The sequence below is a fragment of the Pelophylax lessonae genome, assembly GCF_965119305.1.
Source record: "Pelophylax lessonae genome assembly, chromosome: 13".
Classification (NCBI taxonomy): Eukaryota; Metazoa; Chordata; class Amphibia; order Anura; family Ranidae; genus Pelophylax; species Pelophylax lessonae.
In genome coordinates this window covers 127,777,709-127,802,719 of record NC_138780.1, presented here as the reverse complement: position 1 = coordinate 127,802,719, position 25,011 = coordinate 127,777,709, and the positions used below count along the sequence as shown (strand labels likewise).

Genomic DNA, 25,011 nt, shown 5'->3' with positions numbered 1-25,011 from the left:
CAGAGCTTTCAAGTCCAGAATCGAACGCACTTTGCCCTCCTTTCTGGCCACAGTGAACAGATTTGAGTAAAAACCCCCGAAACCTGTCCCGATGAGGCACCGGGACGATTACCCCCTGAGCGAGGAGATCCTGCACCGCTTGATGCAGGTCTTGTAACCGCCGTGGGGTCAAATGAAGATTTGAGGGAAAGAATCTGTCTGCCGGCCGTGAAAGAAATTAGATCTTGTACCCTGATCTAACGATTTCCTGAACCCACCTGTCCTGAACTCTGAGCAGCCAAGGTTGGAGGAAACCGCGCAAACGTCCCCCCACCCCTGAAATGGGTGAGGGCGCCCCTTCAGGCAGAGGCGGACTGAGCCACCGCACCAGCTTGGCCGGATTTCTGTTTGCCGGCCCAGGGCTTTCTCTGGTCACCCTGGCCCTAGAAGGGTTTTCCCTTGTACTGTGACTTGAAGGCATGAAAGGAACCCTGATTAGGTTTAAAGGCGGGACCCCGCTTGCCGCGGAAAAACTTGCCCTTAGGATTCTGGGGCAGCAGAGTGCTCTTGCCCCCAGTGACTCCCTTAACCAATTCATCCAGGGATTCCCCAAAAAGGCGAGACCCCGCATAGGGAATTTCAGCCACCGCCTTCCTAGATTTCTGGTCAGCCGACCAGCTCTTCAACCATATCACCGCGACACTGTACAGGCGCGCAGCTAAAGGGGCCTCATTTAAGGCCGCATCGCACAAATACATGACCCCTTGATAAATCTGGTCCGCCATCTCCACGGTAGTAGGGGGGGGGGCAGAATCAGCCACGAGTGTGCGTCTGAGCACCTTGGTCCAGTCCGCCACAGCCTGAGCCGCCATGACAGAGGCGAAAATAGGCCTGAGCATAGAACCCGCCACCACATAGATGTGGCGGGCAAGCGATTCCAGCCTCCTATCTGTAGGATCCCTTAATATCAGAGAATCTTCGGTAGGAACCAGTGTAGCCTTGTTCAATCTGGCTACAGTGTGAACCACTTGAGGAGCCACACACCAGCGTGCAACCGTAGTAGACGCAAAAGGATAGAGAAATTGAAAACTCTTAGGCACCGTGAAGGTGCGTTTTAAATTGCGCCATTGTTCATTCACAGTGTGATGAAACTCAGCGGGGCAGGGAAAAACCTGCGCCGTCTTACGGGTCCTGTGTGTACCAAAAGATGACAATGCCCGGAGGATTGGGCTCATCCTCTAAATGTAGTGTTTCTTTAACCACTTGCTGACTGCCGCACGACTATTTAAATCGGCAGTCAGCCCCTCACAGGCAGAGCGATGTAGGGCTACGTCGCTAGCCTGTAAGGCTTCTTTCACACAGTCCGCCTCCGTAGGCGAATCCGTGTTGCTCAGCGGGGATCGATCCGCGATCCCCGCTGAGCCGGCGGATGACAGCTCCGTCTCCGCTTGCAGAGCGGAGAGGGAGGTGTCTCAGCACCCGCTGCCCTCTATGGGGGATCGGATGAGAGCAGACCGCTTGTCCGCTCTCATCAGATCCGCTCCGCTCCGATTACTTAACGGATGGAAAAATAGGGTTTCCATCCGTCCAGATTTCAGCACAGGATCGGATGCGGATGGCAGCGGAGGTGTCTCCGCTGACACCCGCTGCCCCAAAGAGCTGCATGGAGGATCCGATCAGATCCACCTAAAAAACTGACAGGCGGATCTGATCGGACCGCCCGTGTGAAAGAGCCCTAAGGGTTTTGGGAGCAGCGCACGCCGCCGGATGCGCGCTCTCGCTCGGTCACGGACATCCCCCCCCCCCCCCCCCCCCCGCTACGCTTTTTGAGATTTTTTTTTTACCAAACATATGGTAAAAAAAAAAAAATTGGCCTAGAATGTTAAAAAAATTTTGATTTTTACATTTTTTGGGGGGGAATTTCTTATAAAAAAATGTGAAAAATATTGTTATTTTTGCAAAATTGACGCTATTTTTTTTTTGTTTATAGCGCATGATCAAAAAATCACACATGTGATCAAATACCACCAAAAGAAAGCTCTGTTTGTGGGGAAAAAAAGGATGCCAAATTCGTTTAGGTACAGCGTCGAACGACCGGGCAATTGTCTTTTAAATTCAAGCAGTGCCGAATCGCAAAATAGGCCCTGGTCAGGAAGGGGGTAAAATCTTCCGGGGCTTAAGTGGTTAATGGCAGAAAGCAGCGCATCCATAGCCGCGCGTTCCTCCGGTGTCCAATGGGGGGAATCATCCACCCCTTTAACCTCCGCCTCCCCCTCAGACTCTAGGGGGTCCTGAGAAGAGCGAGACCCTGAAAGGTGCACGCTACCTACAGCAACCATGTCACATTCAGAATCAGAAGAAAAATAAATCCTAGGCCTTTTTCTAGCAGCACTTCAGACATCAGCACATCCATTTTGGACACCAAAGTCGCCACAACAGCAGCCAAATTAGTCAGAGTAGAGGATTCAGAAGAACTTGAATCCCCCACCAAAGCTGGAGGGAATTTGCTGTCCTGGGATTGCATTGCAAAAAAAGTTTTTTTTTTTTTGTTTTTTTTTGAGGTACTGGCCCTTTAAGGGCGCCGCGAACCCCCGCCGCACACCGCTACAATTGCTGTGGAACACAGACCCCCTGCAGGGACAAACTGAGCCAGGAAGATTTCACAATGGAGAAAAAGAAAGGACAGCAGGAAAGAGCCCCAGAAGTGTGTTACCAGCTCCTACGGTCGCTCCTAGGAAGTAAGTGATGTCACCGCAGAGACTGAACAGAGGCTGCAGGCTAAGGAAACATGGATGCCTATGCAAAGCAATGGGAGGCTTCGGCAAAATGGCCGCCATGTGCTCGGAACGATCATTGCCACACACAAGATGGCGTCGTAAGGCTCCAAAAGACACTACACACAATTCTATACAAGCGCCCACAGTGAAGCCAGACATGCTGCCCACACCTAAAATGGCGGACCGGCGGTTTTTAACCCCGCAGCGGTCGCCACACTAGTCTGTACCTCCAAGCACCTTAGTGACACAGGAGAGGGATCCCCAAACCCCACACAGCGCAGGCTGTGAGAGAAAAAACCCCCGCAGGGACCAGGATCAGGGAGCCCAAAAACGCACAGACATAGGGGACACCACAGACACAGGGGACTGCCGACCCCAGACAGAGGCCCCACACAGAGTGTACTTACCTGTACCTGATGGCGTGGGGTGCCTCATAATAAACGGAAAAACGCCCACCCTCAGATGGCAGGGGAGTGCCGCCAGCCAAAAACGCAGGACACCAGGAGAGCACGGACGAACCGTGCATGTGTCCGGTGAGGTAGCAACCTCACAAGGTTGCATCCCTGGAGACAGGGATGGGTCGTTTGTGAGGCCAGGGCGAAACGCTCGATGGTGGGCTGGGATTCCATCTGATCCTCTGTCCTGGATAACCAGGACGACCAGTCCGATTCCCAGCTCCGCAAACTCCATCTTCATCCGAAGATCCGACTAACAAAAAGCTGACAAAATAAACAGCTAGTAATGCAAAGAAAAAAAAATACATTTTTAGAAAATAAAATCATAAAATAGAAGAAGGCTGAGACTGTAGCCCCAGCACAGGGAAGCCTGACTACTCCTGAACTAGGCAGAAGACAAAAACTGGGATGGGATGGCTATTGCAGGAGGGGTATTGGACCAGTAGGACAGCCCCCATGGGTGTGTCTATGGAAATGCTTTTGTTTTAACAAGTCTTTTGCCTAGCTACTGCTCAATATCCTCTGATGTCTGTGCGGACGATATGCGTCAGGAGATCGCAGTAGAACTTCATTTTAATACATTGCCTGTTACCATGCGATTCTTGTAAGTGCGATTCCTTTTATTTCATTAAAAGTTTTTAGCAATATTATGCTATGTGCACGCCTTTTTCTGGTTTTCATGTCATCTGGTCTTGAGAGACTTCCATCCCTCTGCCTACCACCTTACGAGCTGAAAACTACTTCCATGGTAATGATCGTAGGAGGAATCAGGATCACCTTGTAAAGCCTGAACAGGTCTGTTTGCTATATGGCAATTCAGACCCATTTGATCTGGTGAGACCCACTTTTACTGTTCACTTGGTGTTGGGATTCTTTTCATCATGTTTGGATTTATATATGTATACCAACAAGATGAATCACTTCTTTGGGACTTTTATTTAAGCCCCATTTCAGTAATGGACTTTATTTCACAATATCCTATATATTTTATATATATATGTTCAATTGTACTCTTGTATATTATGTACACTCATTAGCGCTGCACTTTTTTCTTCCACTTGTTTATCAATTATGTTGTGCTGGCAGCTTGACTTGTTTTGGTACTAGCGCTTTCTAGACACTTTTTTACAATCAATATACACGTATTAGGATTTTTTTTTACCAGAAAAATGTAGCAGAATACATAATGGCCTAAAATTGATGAAAACAATTAGATTTTTTATTGGCTGTGTTTTATAGCTGAAAGTAAAAAATGTTTTTTTTTTTTTTTTTTTTTAAATTGTCACTAATTTTTTTGTTTATAGCGCAAAAAATAAAAACCGCAGAGGTGCTCAAATACCACCAAAAGAAAGATCTATTTGTGGGGGGGGGGGATATCAAATTGTATTTATGTACAGCATTGCACGACCGCCCCAATGTCAGTTAAAGTAACGCAGTGCTGTACCGCAAAAAATGGCCTGGTAATCATGGCAATGCTACCTTGCCACACTTGAGTTCTAGATTGCCTCAGTGTTGTTGGCCCACTGCAGCTTCTTCCAACCATGCAAGTATGACAAGGCACGTTGGAAGTTCTGTCTGACCTTTAGCAGCCGGTTCACACTGCCACGACTTGTCAGGCGACTTGGTCGCTTAACAAGTAGCGCTCCATTCTGTGCAATGGAACCATTCTAATCAGAGCAAGACACAAGTCGCTCCGACTTAGAAAAAGGTTCCTGCACTACTTCTGGGCGAAGTCGCTCGCATTGACTTCTATTATGAGAAGTCGTTTGCAAGCCACGATGAAGTCGTGCTGCACGGGCGACTTCAAGGTCGGGGCGACTGAGTCGCCCTGGTGTGAACCGACTCTAAAGCGATTGTAAAATCTTGTTTTTTTTAAAAAAAAAACATATTATAATTCTCTTCTCTGTGCAGTTGGCTTTGCACAGAGCGGCCCGGATACTCTTCTCGCATGCCTCGTTGCCTCTCCTGGCCCCTCCTTCTTATCGAGTGCCCCCAGAGGTAGCAGCTTGCTATGGGGGCACCCGAGCCAAGCTGCAGCTCTGTGTCCATTTAGAGACGGAGCTGCCGGTCAGCCCTGCCCCCTTACCCCCTGATTGGCTCACTGACTGACAGCCGCAGGAGCCATTGGCGCCGCGGCTGTATCCAACCAATGAGGAGGGAGAGTCTCAAGACAGCCGAGGGACTTGTGGACATCGCTGGACAGAGAGGGGGCACAGGTAAGTAAGACACAGAAGGCTTTTTATCTTCATGGATAGAAATAATTAAGATAAAAAAAAAAAAAAAAACCTTCCTGACTTTACAACTCATTTAAGCATGCTCATTCAGGAGGAAGCTCCGATCGAGCCAAGTCTGGACCTTCCACCACAGCTCCTTCCCACATTCAAGCATCACAGTGGCTTTTAGAAGCAATTACATCAGCGCTTAAATAAATGCCCACAGCGCCCAAAAGCAGCAACATAAGTTGCTAAGGTTTTGCAGTCACAAGCACAAATAAAGATGAAAAAGGATACTTGGTGATTACCAACACATTTATTTCAGTCTGTCATAGTAATGTTAGCAGTACTATTGGGTTGTTTGTTGGGTTTAGCTTCTCCAACTACTTTAATAAAGCTTTGATATTGTAAGGCAGGTACAAAGTGTTTCTACCCGCATACCAACATACTGAAGCAGCTAGACTCCTGAAACCCCAATAAGTCCTGGAATGTTACAAGTTTTCCTGTGGTAATACTACAAATGCTGGTGCCAGTCTACGACATCTATTGCTAATCTCCTCTCCTGGAACAAATTGTGCCAAGTAACTCCATTTACACTCCAGAAAATTCCACTATTTCTAACTTACTTTGGGTGACTTTTCAACCAGTTTTAGCACTTAAAGACGCTGAGCATGATAGCATTCAAGAGCAATCAGCTGTTGCCCCAGGTTTAAATATATTGTAAACGCAATATTTTTTATTTATTTATACCTCTGGAACATGAAGTAAACTACATCAAGCCCTGATATAGGGTTTTTTTGCTTTTGCAAGGACGAAAAGATATATTGTATCTTTTCCTACAGAAGAAAAAAAATGCTGGGGCAGGTCTTCACATTAGTGATCACATGATCAGGAACAGTTCTCTCAGCTCCTGACCATTAGAAAAGTCCGGGAGCTGTTGGTAAGGCAAGTTTCACCTGAGCTTCACCTCGTAGCAGTGTGAATAGCAAGCTTTGACAAAGCATTTGCAGAGCTTTCAGCAAGCTTTGTTAAAACTTTTAAAGTTCCATTAAGCTCCAGTTTGTAAATGTTGAAAGCAGACCATAATGGAAGTATTAATTGCCACTTTAAGCAAGTTGATGGAACTTGTCAGAACTTCTTGAAGCTTGTTGAAAGTCTTCTGAAGCCTTCTAACAGCTTGCTAAAAGTGGCAATCAACACTCCCATTAGTATGTGTTCAACATTTACAAACGGGAGCAGAACAGTACACACTGCTCTTACACAAGTTGTCAAAAAAAAAAAAAAAAAAGGCTAAAAAAATTACAGTGTTGCCTGAGTAATTGTCATTCAGTCCCGTGTCACACTATGAATTGCACAGGAATGTGCAGCGCATTCCTGTGCAATTCAATGTGATGCGAATTGAGCCCACTCATTTTTCCATCACACCAGAAGTGGTGCATGCACTACTTTTGGAAACGCACTGCAACCGGATCACATGGCACTTTTGTACCATGTAATCCAGTGATGGCAAATGTACTGCCTTTTCGACTTGAGTTTGGGGCGTCATTAATTTATCATTAACACCCACTGCAGATCACAACTGTGGTGAGTTTCGAACACTGTGCACAGATTGTGGGTTTCCCTCACTGCATTCTAGTGGGAACCTAGCCCCAAAGTGTGGCAGCGCTGAAAACTTTAAAAATGGCCTGGGCAGGAAGGGGGTGAAAGTGTCCAGGTACTGAGGTGAATAATTTAATGGCAGATTTCACTAGTGGATTTCAAAACAGAAATGTACATGTGTATATGCATATATGTGAGCGTGCATGCGTGTACATTCAGTACGTGTATATGCGTGTGTGTAAACACGTAGGTATATGATTATTATGATATGACAGGTTACATAGTTAATCTGGTTGGAAAAAAAAAAAAAAAAGACAAGTCCATCCAGTTCAAACCACAGAGGGGGAAAATTAAAAAAAAAAAAAAAAACACACACACAAAAATCAAAACTTCCATATGCACTATGCAATACCCACAGTTGATCCAGAGGAAGGCAAACAAAACCCCAACAAAGCAGGATCCAATTTGCTTCAGAAAAAAAATTCCTTCCTGAACACCCAAGAGGCAATCAGATATTCTCTGGATCAACTTTACCTATAAATATTAGTTATAATATAACCAAATATATTATATGCTTTTAGGAAAGAATCCAGGCCTTTAAAACAATATACGAGCTGCCCAGAACAAGCTCGAGGGAGTCTATTCCGCATTTTCACAGCTCTTACTGTAAAGAAGCCTTTCTGCATTTGGAGGTTAAAGCTCTTTTCTTCCATACGCAAAGAGTGCCCCTTGTTCTCTGTGATGTACCTAAAGTAAATAACTCAACACCAAGTTTACTGTATTATACCAATACAGGATTTATATAGCGCCAACAGTTTTCAAGGCCTTTTAAAATAAAAAAGAGGTAGGACCATTTATGTATTTATACATGTTGATCATATCCCTCCTTAATCTCCTCTTCTCAAGTGAGAATAAATTCAGTTCAACCAATCTTTCCTCATAGCAAAAAAAAAAAAAAACACTGAAAGTTTTGAAAAATGAACTGCCAAAAGATTTGAGAAGATTTAAATGTAAAGCTACCAGGAACCCATTATCCTCCAGTGCTGTCATATTTCAGAACTGCAATCTACCTGGAGTGCCCAGAAGTAAAAGGTGTTTAGTGCTCAGAGACCAAGGTAAGGAAGGCTGAAACCTGACCACCAGTGGTGTCACTGGGGGGGGGGGGGGGGCAGAGGGCGCCATGGCCCCCCAAAATTAAGCTGTGCCCCCCCTCCCTAACAGGATCCCAGTGCCCTCTCCTGCTCTGGGATAGCGGGTTGGTAAACCCAGATTGCAGGTTCCTGACCCGCCATTCCCCAGCATCAGTGTGAAGAACTGAGCCAGCAACAGAGGAAGCAGAGCCAATGCTTCCTGTATAACGCTGGCTCCTGTCACAGATGGAGTGATATCAAATGCACTCTGCCTATGGGAGGAGCAATAAAGGTAGCATTGGCTCTGTTCTCTACTGGAGCAGCATGCTTCCTGTCACACTGATGCTCGGGGATGGTGGGACAGGAACCAGCCAGCAGTACCCATCCTGGAGGAAAGCCAGCAGCAGCCACCAGCCATACCCGCCTTGGGGACAGCAGCAGCCAGCGATACCTGGAGGAATCCTGAGTAAGAAGACTGAGGTCAGTTGAGGTGCAGGTAAAATCGCAGTGCAGCCGTGTGAAAGCAGCCTCAGGCCCCTTTCGATTCACTTAGAAAAAACAGAATGGGACCCGCCCCCTTCGGTCTGGGCAGATCGGAGGGTCCATATAGTAGAGCAGGGTGTGTCTGTTTTGCATACATTAAGTGGGCACGGACCTATCATCTGCCCGCTCCGCTCATTGTGGACCAAGTCGCTAAAGTGGCCCTCACTCCTCTAAAGGTTGGGCACAAGCCCCGAATGCAGAGTTGCGCAGTAGCAGCCTTCCCCCTTCGTTTCACTGCAGTGTGTGGCAGGGAGAAAGGGTCCCGTATAGAAAGGTGTGCTTACTGTAGGGCATCAGGAGACCCACGGGGAGATCACAAAGATCTCACATGAAGTTGATAAAAGGGTTAAGACCGCTGCTACTGTCGCAGCTGGCCTTAACACTTTCATCACTGTGGTTGACAGGTCTCACTATTCTTCCCTACCTCCTCTGCGCATGGCACCAATACTAGGCTTTATTACTGCATAAACTGGCACCAATACTAGGCTTTATGACTGCTTAAACTGGCATCAATGCTAGTAGCTACAGTGTCTATAAACTGCAACAAAAGTGAGTACACCCCTAAGAGAAAATGTCCAAATCGGGCCCAAAGTGTCAATATGTTGTGTGGCCACCATTATTTTCCAGCACTGCCTTAACTCTCTTGGGCATGGAGTTCACCAGAGCTCCACAGGCTGCCACTGGAGTCCTCTTCCACTCCTCCAAAACAACATCACAGAGCTGGTGGATGTTCGAGACCTTGCGCTCCTCCACCTTCCGTTTGAGGATGCCCCACAGATGTTGAATAGGGTTTAGGTCTGGACACATGCTTGGCCAGTCCATCACCTTTACCCTCAGCTTCTTTAGCAAGGCAGTGGTCATCTTGGAGATGTGTTTGGGGGCGTTATGTTGGAATACTGCCCTGCTGCCCAGTCTCCGAAGCGAGGGGATCATGCTCTGCTTCAGTATGTCCCAGTACATGTTGGCATTCATGGTTCCCTCAATGAACTGCAGCTCCCCAGGGTCCGCAGCACTCATGCAGCCCCAGACCATGACACTCCCACCACCATGCTTGACTGTAGGCAAGACACTTGTCTTTGTTCTCCTCACCTGGTTGCTCACACACGCTTGACACCATCTGAACCAAATAAGTTTATCTTGGTCTCATCAGACCATAGGACATGGTTCCAGTAATCCATGTCCTTAGTCTGCTTGTCTTCAGCAAACTGTTTGCGGGCTTTCTTGTGCATCATCTTTAGAAGAGGTTTCCTTCTGGGAAGACAGCCATGCAGACCAAATTTGATGCAGTGTGCGGCGTATGGTCTGAGCATGGACAGGCTGACTCACTCTTTTTTAGTCGACCACTGTATGGTCTTGGCCACCGTGCTGCAGCTCAGATTCATGGTCTTGGCAATCTTCTTTTAGCCTAGGCCCTCCTCCTGTAGAGCAACAATTTTTTTTCAGATCCCCAGAGAGTTCTTTGCCATGAGGTGCCATGTTGAACTGCCAGTGACCAGTATAAGAGAGTGAGAGCGATAACACCAAATTTAACACACCTGAGACCTTGTAACACTAATGAGTCACATGACACCGGGGAGGAAAAAAGGCTAATTGGGCCCAATTTGGACATTTTCATTTAGGGGTGTATTCAATTTTGTTGCAGTTTAGACATTATGTTTAGGCTGTGTGTTGAGTTATTTTGAGGGGACAGCAAATTTACACTGTAAGGGTCCATTCACACTAGCGCGACTTGTCAGGCGACTTGGTCGCCTGACAAGTCGCGGTCGGTCGCCTGCCATTGATTAGCACAGGACCCATTCTAATAGGAGCGACACAAGTCGCTCCGACTTAGAAAAAAGGGTCCTGTACTACTTTGGGGCGACCTGGAGGCGACTTGCATTGACTTCAATTATATGAAGTCCGTGCAAGTCGCGCCGAGGTCGTGGTGCACTTCACAGGTCGCCCCAGCAAGTCGTGTTGCCCCTGTCTGAATGGGCTCTTATACAAGCTGTGCACTCACTACTTTACATTGTAGCAAAGTATCATTTCTTCAGTGTTGTCACACGAAAAGATAATACAGTAAAACCTGGGTTTTAGAGTAACTTGGTTTAAGAGCGCTTTGCTAGACAAGCAAAATTTTCAAATAAATTTTGACTTGATATACAAGCGTTGTCTTGATATACAAGTAGCCTCAAGTCACAGCTGAGTATAAAAGAGAAGAGAGGCGCCTCGAAGTGTAGCAATATGGTTAGATTTAATGAAGGTACAACATTTAGCAACTCACATGGTTGATGATTGGAACAGGCACATCTAAGGATGCAGGCATCCAGGCTAAAGCTGTCCACATAGACCATCCTCCGCACCGCCATCTACGTCATCCCTTCCATGCTGCCCCTCGCTTTCAGATCGCTTTACTCCAGGGTGGTCTTCCCGGTCAGGATTACAGACTGGCAGCCGGGGGTGCAGAAGATAGTCTATGTGGACAGCTTTACCCCGGATGCCTGCATACTTAGAAGTGCCTGTTTTATTCATCAACCATGTGAGTTGCTAAATGTTGTACCTTCATTAAATGGAACCATATTGCTACACTTAGAGGCGCCTCTCTTCTCTTTCATACTCTGTAGCTCCTGCTGGATTTTGCTTCTAATCCCCTTGTGGAAGCGGCTATTTGTGGATGGACATTTTATGGTTACACAACCTATCGCAATGCTATAATCTTTTTATATGGACTATAAACTGAAGGACTTATGAATAAATGGTTGTGGAATGAATCATCTGAGTTTCCATTATTTCTTATGGGGAAATTTGCTTTGATATAAGAGTGCTTTGGATTACGAACATGTTTCCGGAACTAATTATGCTCGCAATCCAAGGTTTTACTGTATTTACAAACATGAGGGTTGTACTCACTTTTGTGAGATACTGTATTACTGCCTAAATTGGCACCACTACTAGAGGCTATTACTGCGTAAACTGGCACCACTACTAGGGTCTACTACTGCGTAAACTGGTACAAATACTAGGGGTTATTACTGCAGAAACTGGCACAAATACTAGGGGCTATAACTGCGTAAACTGGCACAAATACTAGGGTCTACTACTGCCTAAACTGGCACCAATACTAGGGGCTATTACTGCGTAAACTGGCACAAATACTAGGGGCTATTACTGCGTAAACTGGCACAAATACAAGGGGCTATTACTGCGTAAACTGGCACAAATACAAGGGGCTATTACTGCGTAAACTGGCACAAATACAAGGGGCTATTACTGCGTAAACTGGCACAAATACTAGGGGCTATTACTGCGTAAACTGGCACAAATACTAGGGGCTATTACTGCGTAAACTGGCACAAATACTAGGGGCTATTACTGCGTAAACTGGCACAAATACAAGGGGCTATTACTGCGTAAACTGGCACAAATACTAGGGGCTATTACTGCGTAAACTGGCACAAATACTAGGGGCTATTACTGCAAAAATTGGCACCAATACTAGGGGCTATTACTGCGTAAACTGGGACCAATACTAGGGGCCATTGCTGTATAAACTGGTACCAATACTAGGGGCTATAACTCTATAAACTGGCACCAATACTAGGGGCTATTACTGTATAAACTGTATTAAACATTTCTCTAGAATTTCCAAACAAATTATATACTCCTAGAGTAAAAATCGAATATGTTCTTTTTGATATTAAGGTTTGAACATGCACTACAGACACAGATTTAGCTATTGTGATAACATCTTTATAAATAAAACCAAGTTTCATAAACCAACAAAAAAATATTGCTTTTTGACAAACAGCGCAACTTTAAAATACAAAAAAAAAAAAAAAAAAAAACTATTGGCTGTATTGTCCTCGCACATATTACCAATATTAAGAATAAATTTTAAACTAAATCATTGACTGAAATCTGCTGCCAAACTCATGCTGTGTCCAATCACAGCACAGGTAGGCAGAAGGAGCATACATGCACGCCCCGAACCCCGAAGATAGGTAGCGACAAACAGGTACGTTGCTATATATATATATACATATACAAGTTTAAGTACTATATAAAAGTGTACACATATGATCGTTATGACATAGGGGTATGTACATGAAAGTCTCTGTATATGTACTGTAAGTGTGAGATGTATAAGTATGTATGTGATGATTATGTTCTGGTGTGTGTATATGAGGATTATTTTAGGGTGTGTGTGTGTGTGTGTGTATATATATATATATATATATATATATATATATACACATATACATATACATACACACACAAAAGTACACCCCTCACATTTTTGTAAATATTTTATTTTATCTTTTCATGTGATATAACTGAAGAAATGACACTTTGCTACAATATAAAGTAGTGAGTGTACAGCTTGTATAACAGTGTAAATTTGCTGCCCCCTCAAAATAACTCAACACAGCCATTAATGTCTAAACCATTGGCAACATAAGTGAGTACACCCCCTAACTGAAAATCTCCATATTGGACCCAATTAGCTATTTTTATTCCCCAATATCATGTTACTCGTTAGTGTTACAAGGTCTCAGGTGTGAATGGGGAGCAGGTGTGTTAAATTTGGTGTTATCGCTCTCACTCTCTCATACTGGTCACTGGAAGTTCAACATGGCACCTCATGGCAAAGAACTCTCTAAAGGATCTGAAAAAAAAAAAAGAAATTGTTGCTCTACATAAAGATGGCCTAGGCCGGGTATAAGAATATTGCCAGAAACCTGAAACTGAGCTGCAGCATGGTGGCCAAGACCATACAGTGGTTTAAAAGGACAGGTTCCACTCAGAACAGGCCTCCCCATGGTTGACCAAAGCAGTTGAGTGCACGTGCTCAGCGTCATATACAGACATTGTCTTTGGGAACTAGATGTATGAGTGCTGCCAGCATTGCTGCAGAGGTTGAAAGGGGGTGGGGGGGTCAGCCTGTCAGTGCTCAGACCATACGCCGCACACTGCATCAAATTGGTCTGCATGGCTGTTGTTCCAGAAGGAAGCCTCTTCTAAAGACGATGCACAAGAAAGCCCACAAACTGTTTGCTGAAGACAAGCAGACTAAGGACATGGATTAATGGAACCATGTCCTATGGTCTGATGAGACCAAGATAAACTTATTTGGTGTAGATGGTGTCAAGTGTACACTACTTTACATTGTAGCAAAATGTCATTTCTTCAGTGTTGTCACACGAAAAGATATAATAAAATATTCACAAAAATGTGAGGGGACGTACCCACTTTGGTGAGATACTGTATATATGCATACAGCGGATATAAAAATGTACACACCCCTGTTAAAATGTCAGGTTTCTGTGATGTAAAAAAATGAGACAAAGATAAATAAATAATTTCAGAACTTTTTCCACCTTTAATGTGGCCTACAAAACTGTACAACTCAATTGAAAAGCAAACAAATCTTTTTTTTTTGGGGGGGGGGTAGAAAATAAAAAAATGTGGCTGCATAAGTGTGCACACCAGAAGAGGATTAGAGTTTTGGAATGGCCCAGCCAGAACCCAGACCTGAATCCAATTTAAAATCTGTGGGGTGATCTGAAGAGGGCTGTGCACAGGAGATGCCCTCACAATCTGACAGATTTGGAATGTTTTTGCAAAGAGTGGGCAAATATTGCCAAGTCGAGATGTGCCATGCTGATAGACTCATACACAAAAAGAATGAGGGGTGTCATAAAATCAAAAGGTTCTTCAACAAAGTATTAGTTTAAGGGTGTGCACACTTTATTTTTACTTCCCTCCACCTAAAAGATTTCAGTTTTTTATTCAACTGAGTTGTACAGCTTGTAGATCAAGTTAAAGGTGGAAAAAGTTCTGAAAAAGTTCTGAAAGTTCTGATCTTTGTCTCATTTTTTTTACATTTTAACAGGGGCGTGTAGACTTTTTGTATCCACACTATATGTAAATGTGTGTATGTATAGATGTGTGTGTCTGTATTTATATTTAAAGCGGAAATTCACAATCAACATTTTTAATCTTCATGCTGCTAGCATCTAGTATATAGATATAATTCCTAGATAGGAACATATACCATCATATACCATATTTGCTTTTTTTTGTTCCTTCCTGGTTTTCATGCCTAGGCTAATGTCATACATCCAATGAGTCTTTAGGAGGGGAGGAGGGGTTTTGTCAGCTAAGCAGATTCTCCTGCACGCATGCTTGAGCTAAGAGTAGATGGATTCCAGGAAGTAAATGCTACATTAATCATTTGCCCTTATTTAAGATGGCCATGTCCAGAAATGTTAGGGAGGTGTTTTTCAAAGTGATTGCTCAACAAAATAAAGCATGGAGACAGGGATGGATGGGGTAAGTTGCATTAATATAAATTATTTAAATACATTTTTGGTGCTCAGACACAGTGAAGATCCACTTTAAGCATATGAGAAGAACTTCCAATGGCTTTCAATATAATTTCTACGCTGACAGCCAAATCTCTCTACCCCTCAGATCACCCCATCAGTTTCATCAGGTATCACTTGTTTACTAACATCAGACTGGATGTCACACCACGTCCTCAAACTCAGACTATCCGAAAACGGAGCTCCTAATATTTCCTCCCCATGTACCACCTTCCCCTGACTTCTTTGTGAAGATCAATGGCACAACTATCAGTCCGCCCCCACATGCAAGGGTGCTAGGGGTAACCCTGGACTCTGAAGTCTCCTTTCAGGCCCACATCCAATCCCTGTACAAATCATGCCACCGCAACATCTCCAGAATATGCCCCTTTTTAACCAATGACACCACAAAGCTTCTAATTCACTCCCTGGTTATCTTTCGCCTTGACTACTACAGCTCCCTCCTCGTTACCTTTGCATAGGCTACCCCCCCAGTCCATCATGAACGCTGCTGCCTCAACATTACCAATCATTCAGTGTCCGCTACCTCTCTCTGCAAATCCCTCAACTGACTTCCGGTCACCCAACTAACTAAATACTAACAACTGACAAAGCAATCCACAACTCTGCCCCAGCTACATCACTAACCTAGTCTCAAAATAGCAACCAAATCGCACTCGTCACTCCTCCCAAGATCTCCTGCATTCTAGCTCCCTTGTCACCTCTTCCCATGCTCACCTCCAGGACTTTTCCCATCCTTTGGAACTCCCTTCCCCAATCTGTCAGATTATCTACTAACCTATCCCATCTTTAGACGATCCTTGAATACCATTCTCTCTACCTGCTTCAATACTGGGCACTTTCATCCCCTTTCTGTCCAGGCCAATTTTCAGCCTTCAGTGCTCTCACACTTTGAATGACAACTGTGCGGTCATGCATCGCTGTACCCAAATTACATTTGTATATTTATTTCACACAAACAAAGCTTTTTTTGAGGATATTTAATCACCATTGGGTTGTTTTTGGTTTTGCCAAAAAAAAAAACTAAAAATTGTGAAAAATGTTCTGAGTTTGTCAGAAAATATTTTAAATAAGTAATTTTTCTCCTTCACTGATGTGTGCTGATGAGGCTGCACTGAAAGGCATCACTGGTGGGGCTACACTGATAATCAGTACAGGTCTCTGTGAGGAAATGCTGCAGATCAGCTCTCCTCTCCTCACACACCGTTAGTGTTATCGGAAAGCCAATAACTGACATTTCCTTGTTTACATGTGATCAGCTGTGATTAGACACTGCTGATCACGTGGTTAAAGAGTCACATTATCAGCTTTTTACTGAGATTGGGGACGTGCTGTGTCCCAGTGACACAGTGCGCTGCCGATCGCTGTGCTTGTACACCCGGGGGGATAGCAGCCCGCTGGGAGGTGGTTATAGAAGCCTATGCTACTTCTAATATATTGTGTCTTTACTTTGTCTATCAGCTCTTCCCCTGCAGTTATTACCTTTTGTATCACTTGACCCTCCCTCTTAGATTGTAAGCTCTAACCAGTGGGGCTCTCTGATTCCTCTTGTACCAAACTGTATTGTAATTGTACTGTGCCTTCATTTTGTAAAGCGGTGCGCAAACTGTTGGCGCAATATAAACCCTGTATCAGAATTCTATGATACATGTGTATAAACATATCTGTATGTGTATATGTAACTGTGTGTATGTGATGATTATGTTATGACGTGTGTGTACATATAGATGTGTGTCTCTATATGTATGTATATACCGTGTTTCTCCGAAAATAAGACCTACTGTTATTTTTGGGGAGGGCTGCAATATAAGCCCTACCCCGAAAATAAGCCCTAGTTTAAAGTGTTTGTAAAAACCTAGAATCCACTCTATTACGGTTTAATATCATGTCCAGCGTGTGTTTCTGTATTAGAATTGTGTCAAATACTTTCGTTACAGTGCCGCTCTGCGCTCAGCTGATCTCCCGCTGTTCTTCTCTTCTCCCAGCTGTCAGCGGGGGGATCTCAGCCCCTCCCCTCTGCAGTGCGCAAAACAGGTAATGGAAGTACCAAGCAGTGCTGTAACTAAGGTATTTCACACAATCATAATATCATACTCAGCGCTTCCGGGACCCGCTCTGAGCACTGCAGAGGGGAGGGGCTGAGATCCCCCGCTGACAGCTGGGAGAAGAGAAGGAGAGCAGCGGGAGATCAGCTGAGCGGCACTGTAACAAAAGGTGACGCTGGACTTTCGGCATTTACAGTACTGTGGGGGCCAAATTAAATAAAGGGGCCCTTTATTTCTACACAGCAAACAGCCCACAATTGCTTTTTTTCAGCTTTAAACGGGAAAGCTGAGGTTGTAGGAGGGCCCCTTTCCAGGATCGGGGGGGGGGGGTCTAAGGAGCAGCAAGACTGGCGGCAAAGGGGGGGGGGGGAGACAATAGTGATGTGGATTCTCTTTCTCACTGAGCGCAGTCCATGGACTATCTATAGACATGAGATGATTTCCATCTAGGAAGTTCTGTTACTTTTCTATCCTTTCCTCTGCAACTCACCACCCCATAATACTCACCAACTGTCACAATCACCATGGCGATACTGAGCAAACCGACAGCGCTGTACCGAAGGCATTTCACACAATTATAAAATACAGAAACACACAATGGACGTTATATAGCACAATAGAGTGGATTCTACAAACACTTTTACTGGGTTCACACAAGGGATTACTGACAGGCAGGGAGGGAGAGAAGACAGCACATTACATGATAAGACCTGCCCCGAAAATAAGCCCTACTGTGTCTTTGGTGCCAAAATTAATATAAGACCTGTGATTATTTTTAGGGAAACACGCTTCGGTTTGTCTGCAAGTATGTATGTGATGATTGTGTTATGACATGTGTGTATAGATGTGTGTCTTTATATGTATTGTGTATTAGGGCTGGGCAAAAAATCGATTTATCGATTTTGTAGTGTAAAACAATTTTTATTTTGCAAACTCAAGTTTTTTGCCACAATCGTTTTTTCTGACTTTTCCGCGTTTCGTCCTTGTGCGTTACCATAGCGCGATATGAGCCAGCCCCCGCCCCGTGTAACCGACAGTACACACACACACACTAGAGGTCACTCAGGGGCCCCCATGGCCTGCATGCGGGACACTTACCTGTACAGGCGGGCCGCCCTGGGCTCCAGCCAGCTCCTAGTCCGCTGCACACCGCACAGCCAGGCCCGGGAACCGGCCACAACACACACCGAGAACTCCCCAGTAACCGGACCACCGCCGCTGCCATCTCTGCTCAGAGTCTACGAGGAACGAGCCAATCAGCGGCCGCCACCAGGCCTGGATGGGACGTCAGCTGCCGGGAGAGGAAGCAGGCGGTGCGTCTGAGGGGAGGCAGGGTTATACCTGTACAGGGGCTGAGATAGGTACAGAGACTAGCCACACCTGTACAGCGCTTCTCCTCAGTCCTCCACACAGGTGTGAGCTCTCCTCCTGTGAGCCTTCCCTCCCTGCTCAGCGCCCCTCATTCCACACAGTCCTTGTGCGTTACCATAGCGCGATATGAGCCAGCCCCCGCCCCGCGTAACCATAGACAGTAAAAGAAGCGCGCAACACAGTCAAAACAACATGGCAGCGTGTAGTACTAGCAGATAACTACTTCCAAAGAAAGGCACAGGTAATTCCGTAATTTGGAACAGAATATTTAAGCTACTGTGAAGTTGTTTCACTTTTGCTTAAACCTGGGTTAAAGCTTGAAATTGTTGAATGACAGAGCCTCATTTACTTTTTGTTTTGGGATTCTACGCATTTTAACTCTTGAGGACAATCATAGCAATAAAGTTGCACTTTTGACACTATATCTGATGTCTGCAGTCATTTTTCGCCCAGCCCTAATGTGTATATATATATGTAAGTGTTTGTAAGTATCTTATGACGGGTGTCTATCTATCTGTATATAGATGTTATGATAGAGATATATATATATATATGCGTTTGATTACTAGGTCTATATGTATGTGTAAATGCAAGTGTGTATGTGATGGTTGTTATGACTCATGTGTGTGTGTGTGTGTATATATATATATATATATATATATATATGGGTGTCTCTATATGTATATAGATTATGTTATGAGATATATAAAATGAGTATGTCTTTATATGTATGTGGATTATGTTATGAGATATATATAGGATTGTCTCTGTATGTATGTGGATTATGACTGTACATATATGTATGTGATGATGTTATGTCACATTCAATTCAAAGCATTGATGTAAGCCAAGCCTGACCCCCCACCCCCACCCATCTCCTGCCTGAGGTCCCCCCAATAGGCTGCCAGCCTCCTGCCCCCTGGCAGTGCCCCCCTGAGCAGGCACACAGTGTGTGGGGATGGCAGAGCACAGAAGGTAAGGCCTATAGAGCAGACAAGATGGAGGAAGCAGAGTCTGTGTACACTCACCATGTAGAGGGTGAAGGGGAAGCAGAGAAGGAAGAGCCATATGTAGAGGTGCAGGGTGTTGACAAAGGTGCTCTGGTGGGGGTCGTAGTACCAGCCCCCGGTGATGGAAGCCCACACTCCCTGCCGGAGGATTTGCAGCGTCTGAGAGCCCATGGTCCTCCGTGTCACCCCTCCGGGCCGCTTTCACCTTCCCGTTCGAAGAAGAATAGGGACACGGCGTTGAGAGACAGGCCCGGGCGGCCTCACAGCGGCCATTTTATCCCCTCTCACCCCGGAGGAAGCTCGGGTCCTCCAGCGACGAGCGGCCTTAGCCCTCAGCGCTCGGTCTCTCCTCAGCACGACCATAGAGCTCGGGCTAGATCGTCTCTAGCACTCAGCAGAGGGCTCGGCAGGAGATATCAGCGCCACCTAGTGTAAGAGCCCAGAACGTAATGTGCCCTAGCTTCCCGAACGGAGCTCTCTTGTAATATCAGTTCATCCATCGCACTTCTACTGAAATGGAAACTAATACATCATTCATTCATTGTTTTTTTAATTAAGTCATTTTTTATTGATTTAAAGAAACGTTTGTTTACATTTTACAAATAGTGAAACAAACTGCAGTACAAAAGGCTCATTTACACTTGCTTCGACTTTAACACAATTAAAACAACTGTCGCTTCAATTCGCTCTTTTTGATGTGTTTTTGATGCTTCGGTGATGCTTTTTTGGATCTCTAATAAAGATTGGCATGTGTGTGTTTATTTTCGATTTGTTTAAAGGGGCTCAGTAGTACCCCAGGTCAGCAGATCCCCAGCTCATTAGAACCCCTGTTCAGCAGATCCCCAGCTCATTAGAACCCCTGTTCAGCAGATCCCCAGCTCATTAGAACCCCTGTTCAGCAGATCCCCAGCTCAGTAGAACCCCTGTTCAGCAGATCCCCACCTCACTGGAATCCTCATTCAGCAGATCCCAGCTCAGTGGTTCCCCCCATTCAGCAGATCCCCAGCTCAGTGGTCCCCTTATTATGCAGATCCCCAGGTTATTAGTACCCTTTTTCAGCAGATCCTCAGCTCAGTAGAACCCCTGTACAGCAGATCCCTATCTCATTGGAGTCCTCATTCAGCAGATCACCAGCCCAGTGGTTCCCCTCATTTAGCAGATCCCCAGCTTATTGGTACCCTTGTTCAGCAAAACCTCAGCTCAGTAGAGCCCCTGTTCAACAGATCCCTATCTCATTGGAATCCTCATTCAGCAGATCCCCAGCTCAGTGGTTCCCCTCATTCTGCAGATCCCCAAATTATTAGTATCCTTGTTTAGCAGATCCCCAACGTATTAGTACCCGCAGCTCTGCTGATGCCCCACTCAGCAGTAAACCCCAGCTCTGCTGATCCTCTAGTTTGCTGATCCTCCTCTCTCTCTCTGGTTCTGCTCATCTCCCCCTATATTGCTCCAATGCTGTGCACTATGTGTGTCATTGTTAGTTTCTCTAGCACTGGTCCCCCAGCTCTGCGGATCCCCTGCCGCTAAGTCTCCGCTCTCCAGTCCTGGCTCACCTTCCTCTTTAGTGTTCCCATGTTGCACGCCACATGTGTCCTGTGCTCATTGCTCTGCTCCGATTCGGACCCCACTCACCTTCCTGCTGCTCCTCTCTGCTCACCAGATGTGACGTGTGCACCAGCCACTTCCAGAATATATACATATTACTCGGAAGTGACTGCTGTTGACGTCTTTCTGGTTCGCTTGTTGGTTTCCCAGTGCATCCTGGGATATATTTAAAAAAAAGTAAAGCCAAATAAAAGCCTTTCAAAAGCTGCAGATGCTGTAATCAAGCTTTGGACATGGGGTAAAATTTTTGAAGCAAAGCAAACGCAATGTGTAAACAGGACTGTAAGCTTACCATTTTATTTAGTAACAGGTGCTTTGATTGGCATTCAGAGTGCTTTAAAAAAAAGTGTGTCCAATGCCACATTTTGAAGCAAGCCCAAAGAGTAACAATGGGGTTGTTGTAGTAATATATATGTAACATACATAAAGAAATAGAAAAAAAAAAACAGTAAAGAGCAAACAAGCCAATCCCGATTACCTTATAATACTGATCATTTGCAGAATGGGAGGTTACAGACCCCAGGGGAAAGGGGGTATGGAGCAAGAGAGCCATACACTTTACAGCTGTTTGTTAAAGCAGAACTAAACCCATCCATTTAATGCTTTCCCAAAGCTGTCACATTCATGGTATACTTTGAATGATAATAGTTACAGATGCTTGAGCTCTCAAATGAACTGTCAGGCCATCAAATGTCTGTTGTCATAGCTGATCACATTAGTAGCACCATAGCAACTGCAGTTTAAAAAGAGGCTAAGATGGCCGATTTCTTAGCTGTAGAGGATAGGAGGGTTTAGTTTCACCTTACTACAGATAGGGTAGTGACCTCACATCTTTAGCACATAACCTCTGAGGAGTTATAGACAAACTGGAAATGGTCATAAGCATTATTTTTATATGTGTCAGTGATTGTACAAAATAAAGAGACCTACAGTATATCACTATTTTGCAGTGTATTTACATTGTGTGACTCCTTGTCAACCAGTTTAGTCTGCAATGTACACAGCCCACTTACCCTTAGGTAATCCAAATGCATCATTTTTAGGCCTCATTCGCCCAGGCATACTATAGCATACTCCAGAGCTAGGGCTGTGTTTGCCCACATGGGGATGCAGAGTTGGTTTTTGTATCCCTGTGTAGGCAGTGCCATCCATATCAATTGGTAGTATCGATATTCCCATCGCACACTTTCCTAGATAAGGCTATAGTAGTAGCAGATGCTGCATCAACAACCAGCTGGAACTAGAAACATCACAGAATAAAGTGTAGTTCCAGTAATTTTTAGGTTTATTAAAAGTCAGCAGCTACAATAAGTGTAGCCGCTGACTTTAAATAAACACACACTCACTTGTCCCACAATCCAGCGATGCGGCCACCTGAAGCCTTGCTTCTCTCTCTCGCCTCTCCCCGACGTCAGCTTCACAAGTGTGGGCACTCAGCTGTGAAAGCTTGCGGCTTCACAGCCAGGTACACACTGTGCATGCGCGAGTTTCGCTGCGCTTCCTCAGTGGCTGGGCAATCTTCTGGGACCCGTGACGTGTCCCAGAAAATTGCAGAGAGGGAGAGGCGAACTTCCGCTCGAGCCACCTAAGTGGGAGTGGGTACCCGTCAAAAAGAGGTACCCACTCCCTCCACCCCAAAAAAAAATGGCATGCCAAATGTAGCATGTAAGGGGGTGAAAAGTGCTTAAAACGGAAGTTCCGGGGGGCGTGGCCTGGCGCAGCATGTGAGAGGACGTGTGTGAGAGGAGCTCCGCCGGACCGCTATCCTTCACCGCTAATCCTGCAGCCCTTCGGGCACGATAATCCTTCCTTCACCTCCCGCACACCCGCGGCACCGACCTCCGCATGTCTCCGCCGAAGAAAGGCTCTGAAGCTGCGGCAAAACTGGCTGCATTCCGGAGGCTGGAGAAGGAGGCCCCGATCCAAGATGGCGCCGGCCCGTCGCTCGTGGTGGAGGAGCCTGAGAGCCCTGCTACATCCAAGGTTTTGGAAGCGATTGCTACTTGCCAGACCATGCTGACTACTAAAATCGAGGAGGTGAAGGTAGATATATCTTTGATGCGTCAGGATATGCAGAAGCTGAGGGACAGAGTTGGTGAGGCTGAACACAGAATTAGTGAGGTGGAAGACTCCCTCCCCCCATTGCAAAGCTCCTCGAACAGGCTGCAGCAACAAGTACACCTTATCCTCCAAAAACAAGATGACATGGAGAATAGGCTGCGCCGCTGTAACCTGCGGTTCATTGGCCTCCCGGAGGGCTCTGAAGGTGCTGACCCCTCATCATATTTGGAACAATTGCTCACTCAGACTTATGGCAGAGAATCCTTTTCACCCACTTTTGTTGTGGAACGTGCACATCGCCTCTCAGGGCGCCCCCCCCCTCAGGGTGCACCCCCCCGCACGTTCATCGCTAAATTCCTGAACTATCGGGACCGAGATGCCATATTGCGCCTGGCCAGGGTTAAGGGGAACATTCCATTTGGAAATCACAAAATAGCGATTTTCCCCGACTTCTCTGCTGAGGTCCAGAGGCGCCGCAAGAGCTTTTTGGAGGTCAAACGCAGACTGCGTATCAAGAATATCAAATACTCCATGTTGTATCCGGCCCGTCTTAGAGTGGAGGGCGAGGACCGAGCCCATTTCTTTGAGGATCCGGAAGCCGCCATCTCCTGGCTAGAAGGACTGGAAGCTAGACCCTGACCACCTTGCCCTGGCGACTTCATGATACTTTCTCCCTGATGGCCTATACCTTAAGCTGCTGCAAGGGTGGAGGAGGGGTTTTGTAGATCCTGTGGAACTCAAGACTTTGCATCCCCCTTCCCCCCCCCCCTCCCCCCTCATTTTCCTGCACTATTGCTCCTGTGTTTGACCGGCGGAGCGCCCTAGCTCCACAGATGGAACTGATTTATCTGTTCTCTTCCTATGGACTTCCACCTGCCCATAGGCTTTGCTACCCAGCGATACACCTGTTGGTTTTCGCCCCCTACACCCGCTAAGGCGTGTGTTTGTGCCCAACTCCCCTGTTGCCCCCTGCGACTTCTGATGGACCTGGGCCCCCGGGCCCCCTTGTCTATTCTATTTGTATTTTGCTGTATTTTTGCTGCATACCTTGGGGGTCCCTGGCCTCCTGATCTTGCTCTTTCCCAGTCGCATGTGGGCCTGTTCTGGTTGAGGCACTTGTTTGGGAACATGCCCGCACAAGTTGGGGTTGGTGCAGGGCAGGGAGGGGGGATTGGGGTGTTACCATTGTTTATGGTTTATATTTGGTACAATCTCTATACTGTTTCTGTTTTATGCACATTGACCTCAAGTAATAATTATTTGCTCTTTTGCTGCCGTTTATCGCCGCTGGTGTGTGACCGTGGACTTGTTGGTTCCGCGGCCTTCCTGCCTGAGATCCTGGGAGCCTCCGCTCCGCGCTCTGTACTACCCCTGCCATGGCCGCATTGAAATTGTTGACGTGGAATGTCAGGGGTATGCGTGATAAGATTAAACGAACGGCTGTCTTTAATGTCCTACGCCGTGTACGGGCTGATATTATAGTTCTGGTGGAGACACATTTGGAGGGCCGTGTACAACAGTCCCTCAAACGTCCCTGGGTTGGTTGGGTGCAGCACTCTGCTTATAGCTCACACTCCAGGGGTGTGGCGCTACTGGTGGCCAAATCGGTACATTTCCAGCTCCTAGGATCTCAGGTCGACCCAATGGGTAGATATGTTTTTCTCAAAACGTCAGTCTATGGGGAATTGATGCTACTGATGGCTTTCTATGTGCCCCCCCCTTACTCTGCTGTGATTATTATGGAGGGACTGGCGTTTATGGCACAGAGCCCAGGGGCCCCGGTGATCTGGCTGGGTGACTTTAACAATGTGATGGACTCGGGTCTGGATAGGTCCGGTGGCGCCTCCCAGGTGCCGCC

At 46.0% G+C, this 25,011-nt stretch overlaps 1 protein-coding gene across 8 annotated transcripts in view; it reads right to left on the bottom strand.

The window, feature by feature from the left end:
* Positions 1 to 19,859, bottom strand: part of PCNX1 (pecanex 1) — a 388,730-nt gene extending 368,871 nt beyond the window's left edge. For all 8 annotated transcript variants that reach the window (XM_082275578.1, XM_082275580.1, XM_082275581.1 and 5 more), the window contains exon 1: positions 19,506 to 19,859. In XM_082275578.1, the coding sequence (XP_082131704.1) occupies positions 19,506 to 19,658 (153 nt within the window). In that variant the 5' untranslated portion in view covers positions 19,659 to 19,859. The remainder of the gene's footprint in view (positions 1 to 19,505) is intronic.
* Positions 19,860 to 25,011: the final 5,152 nt, after the last annotated feature.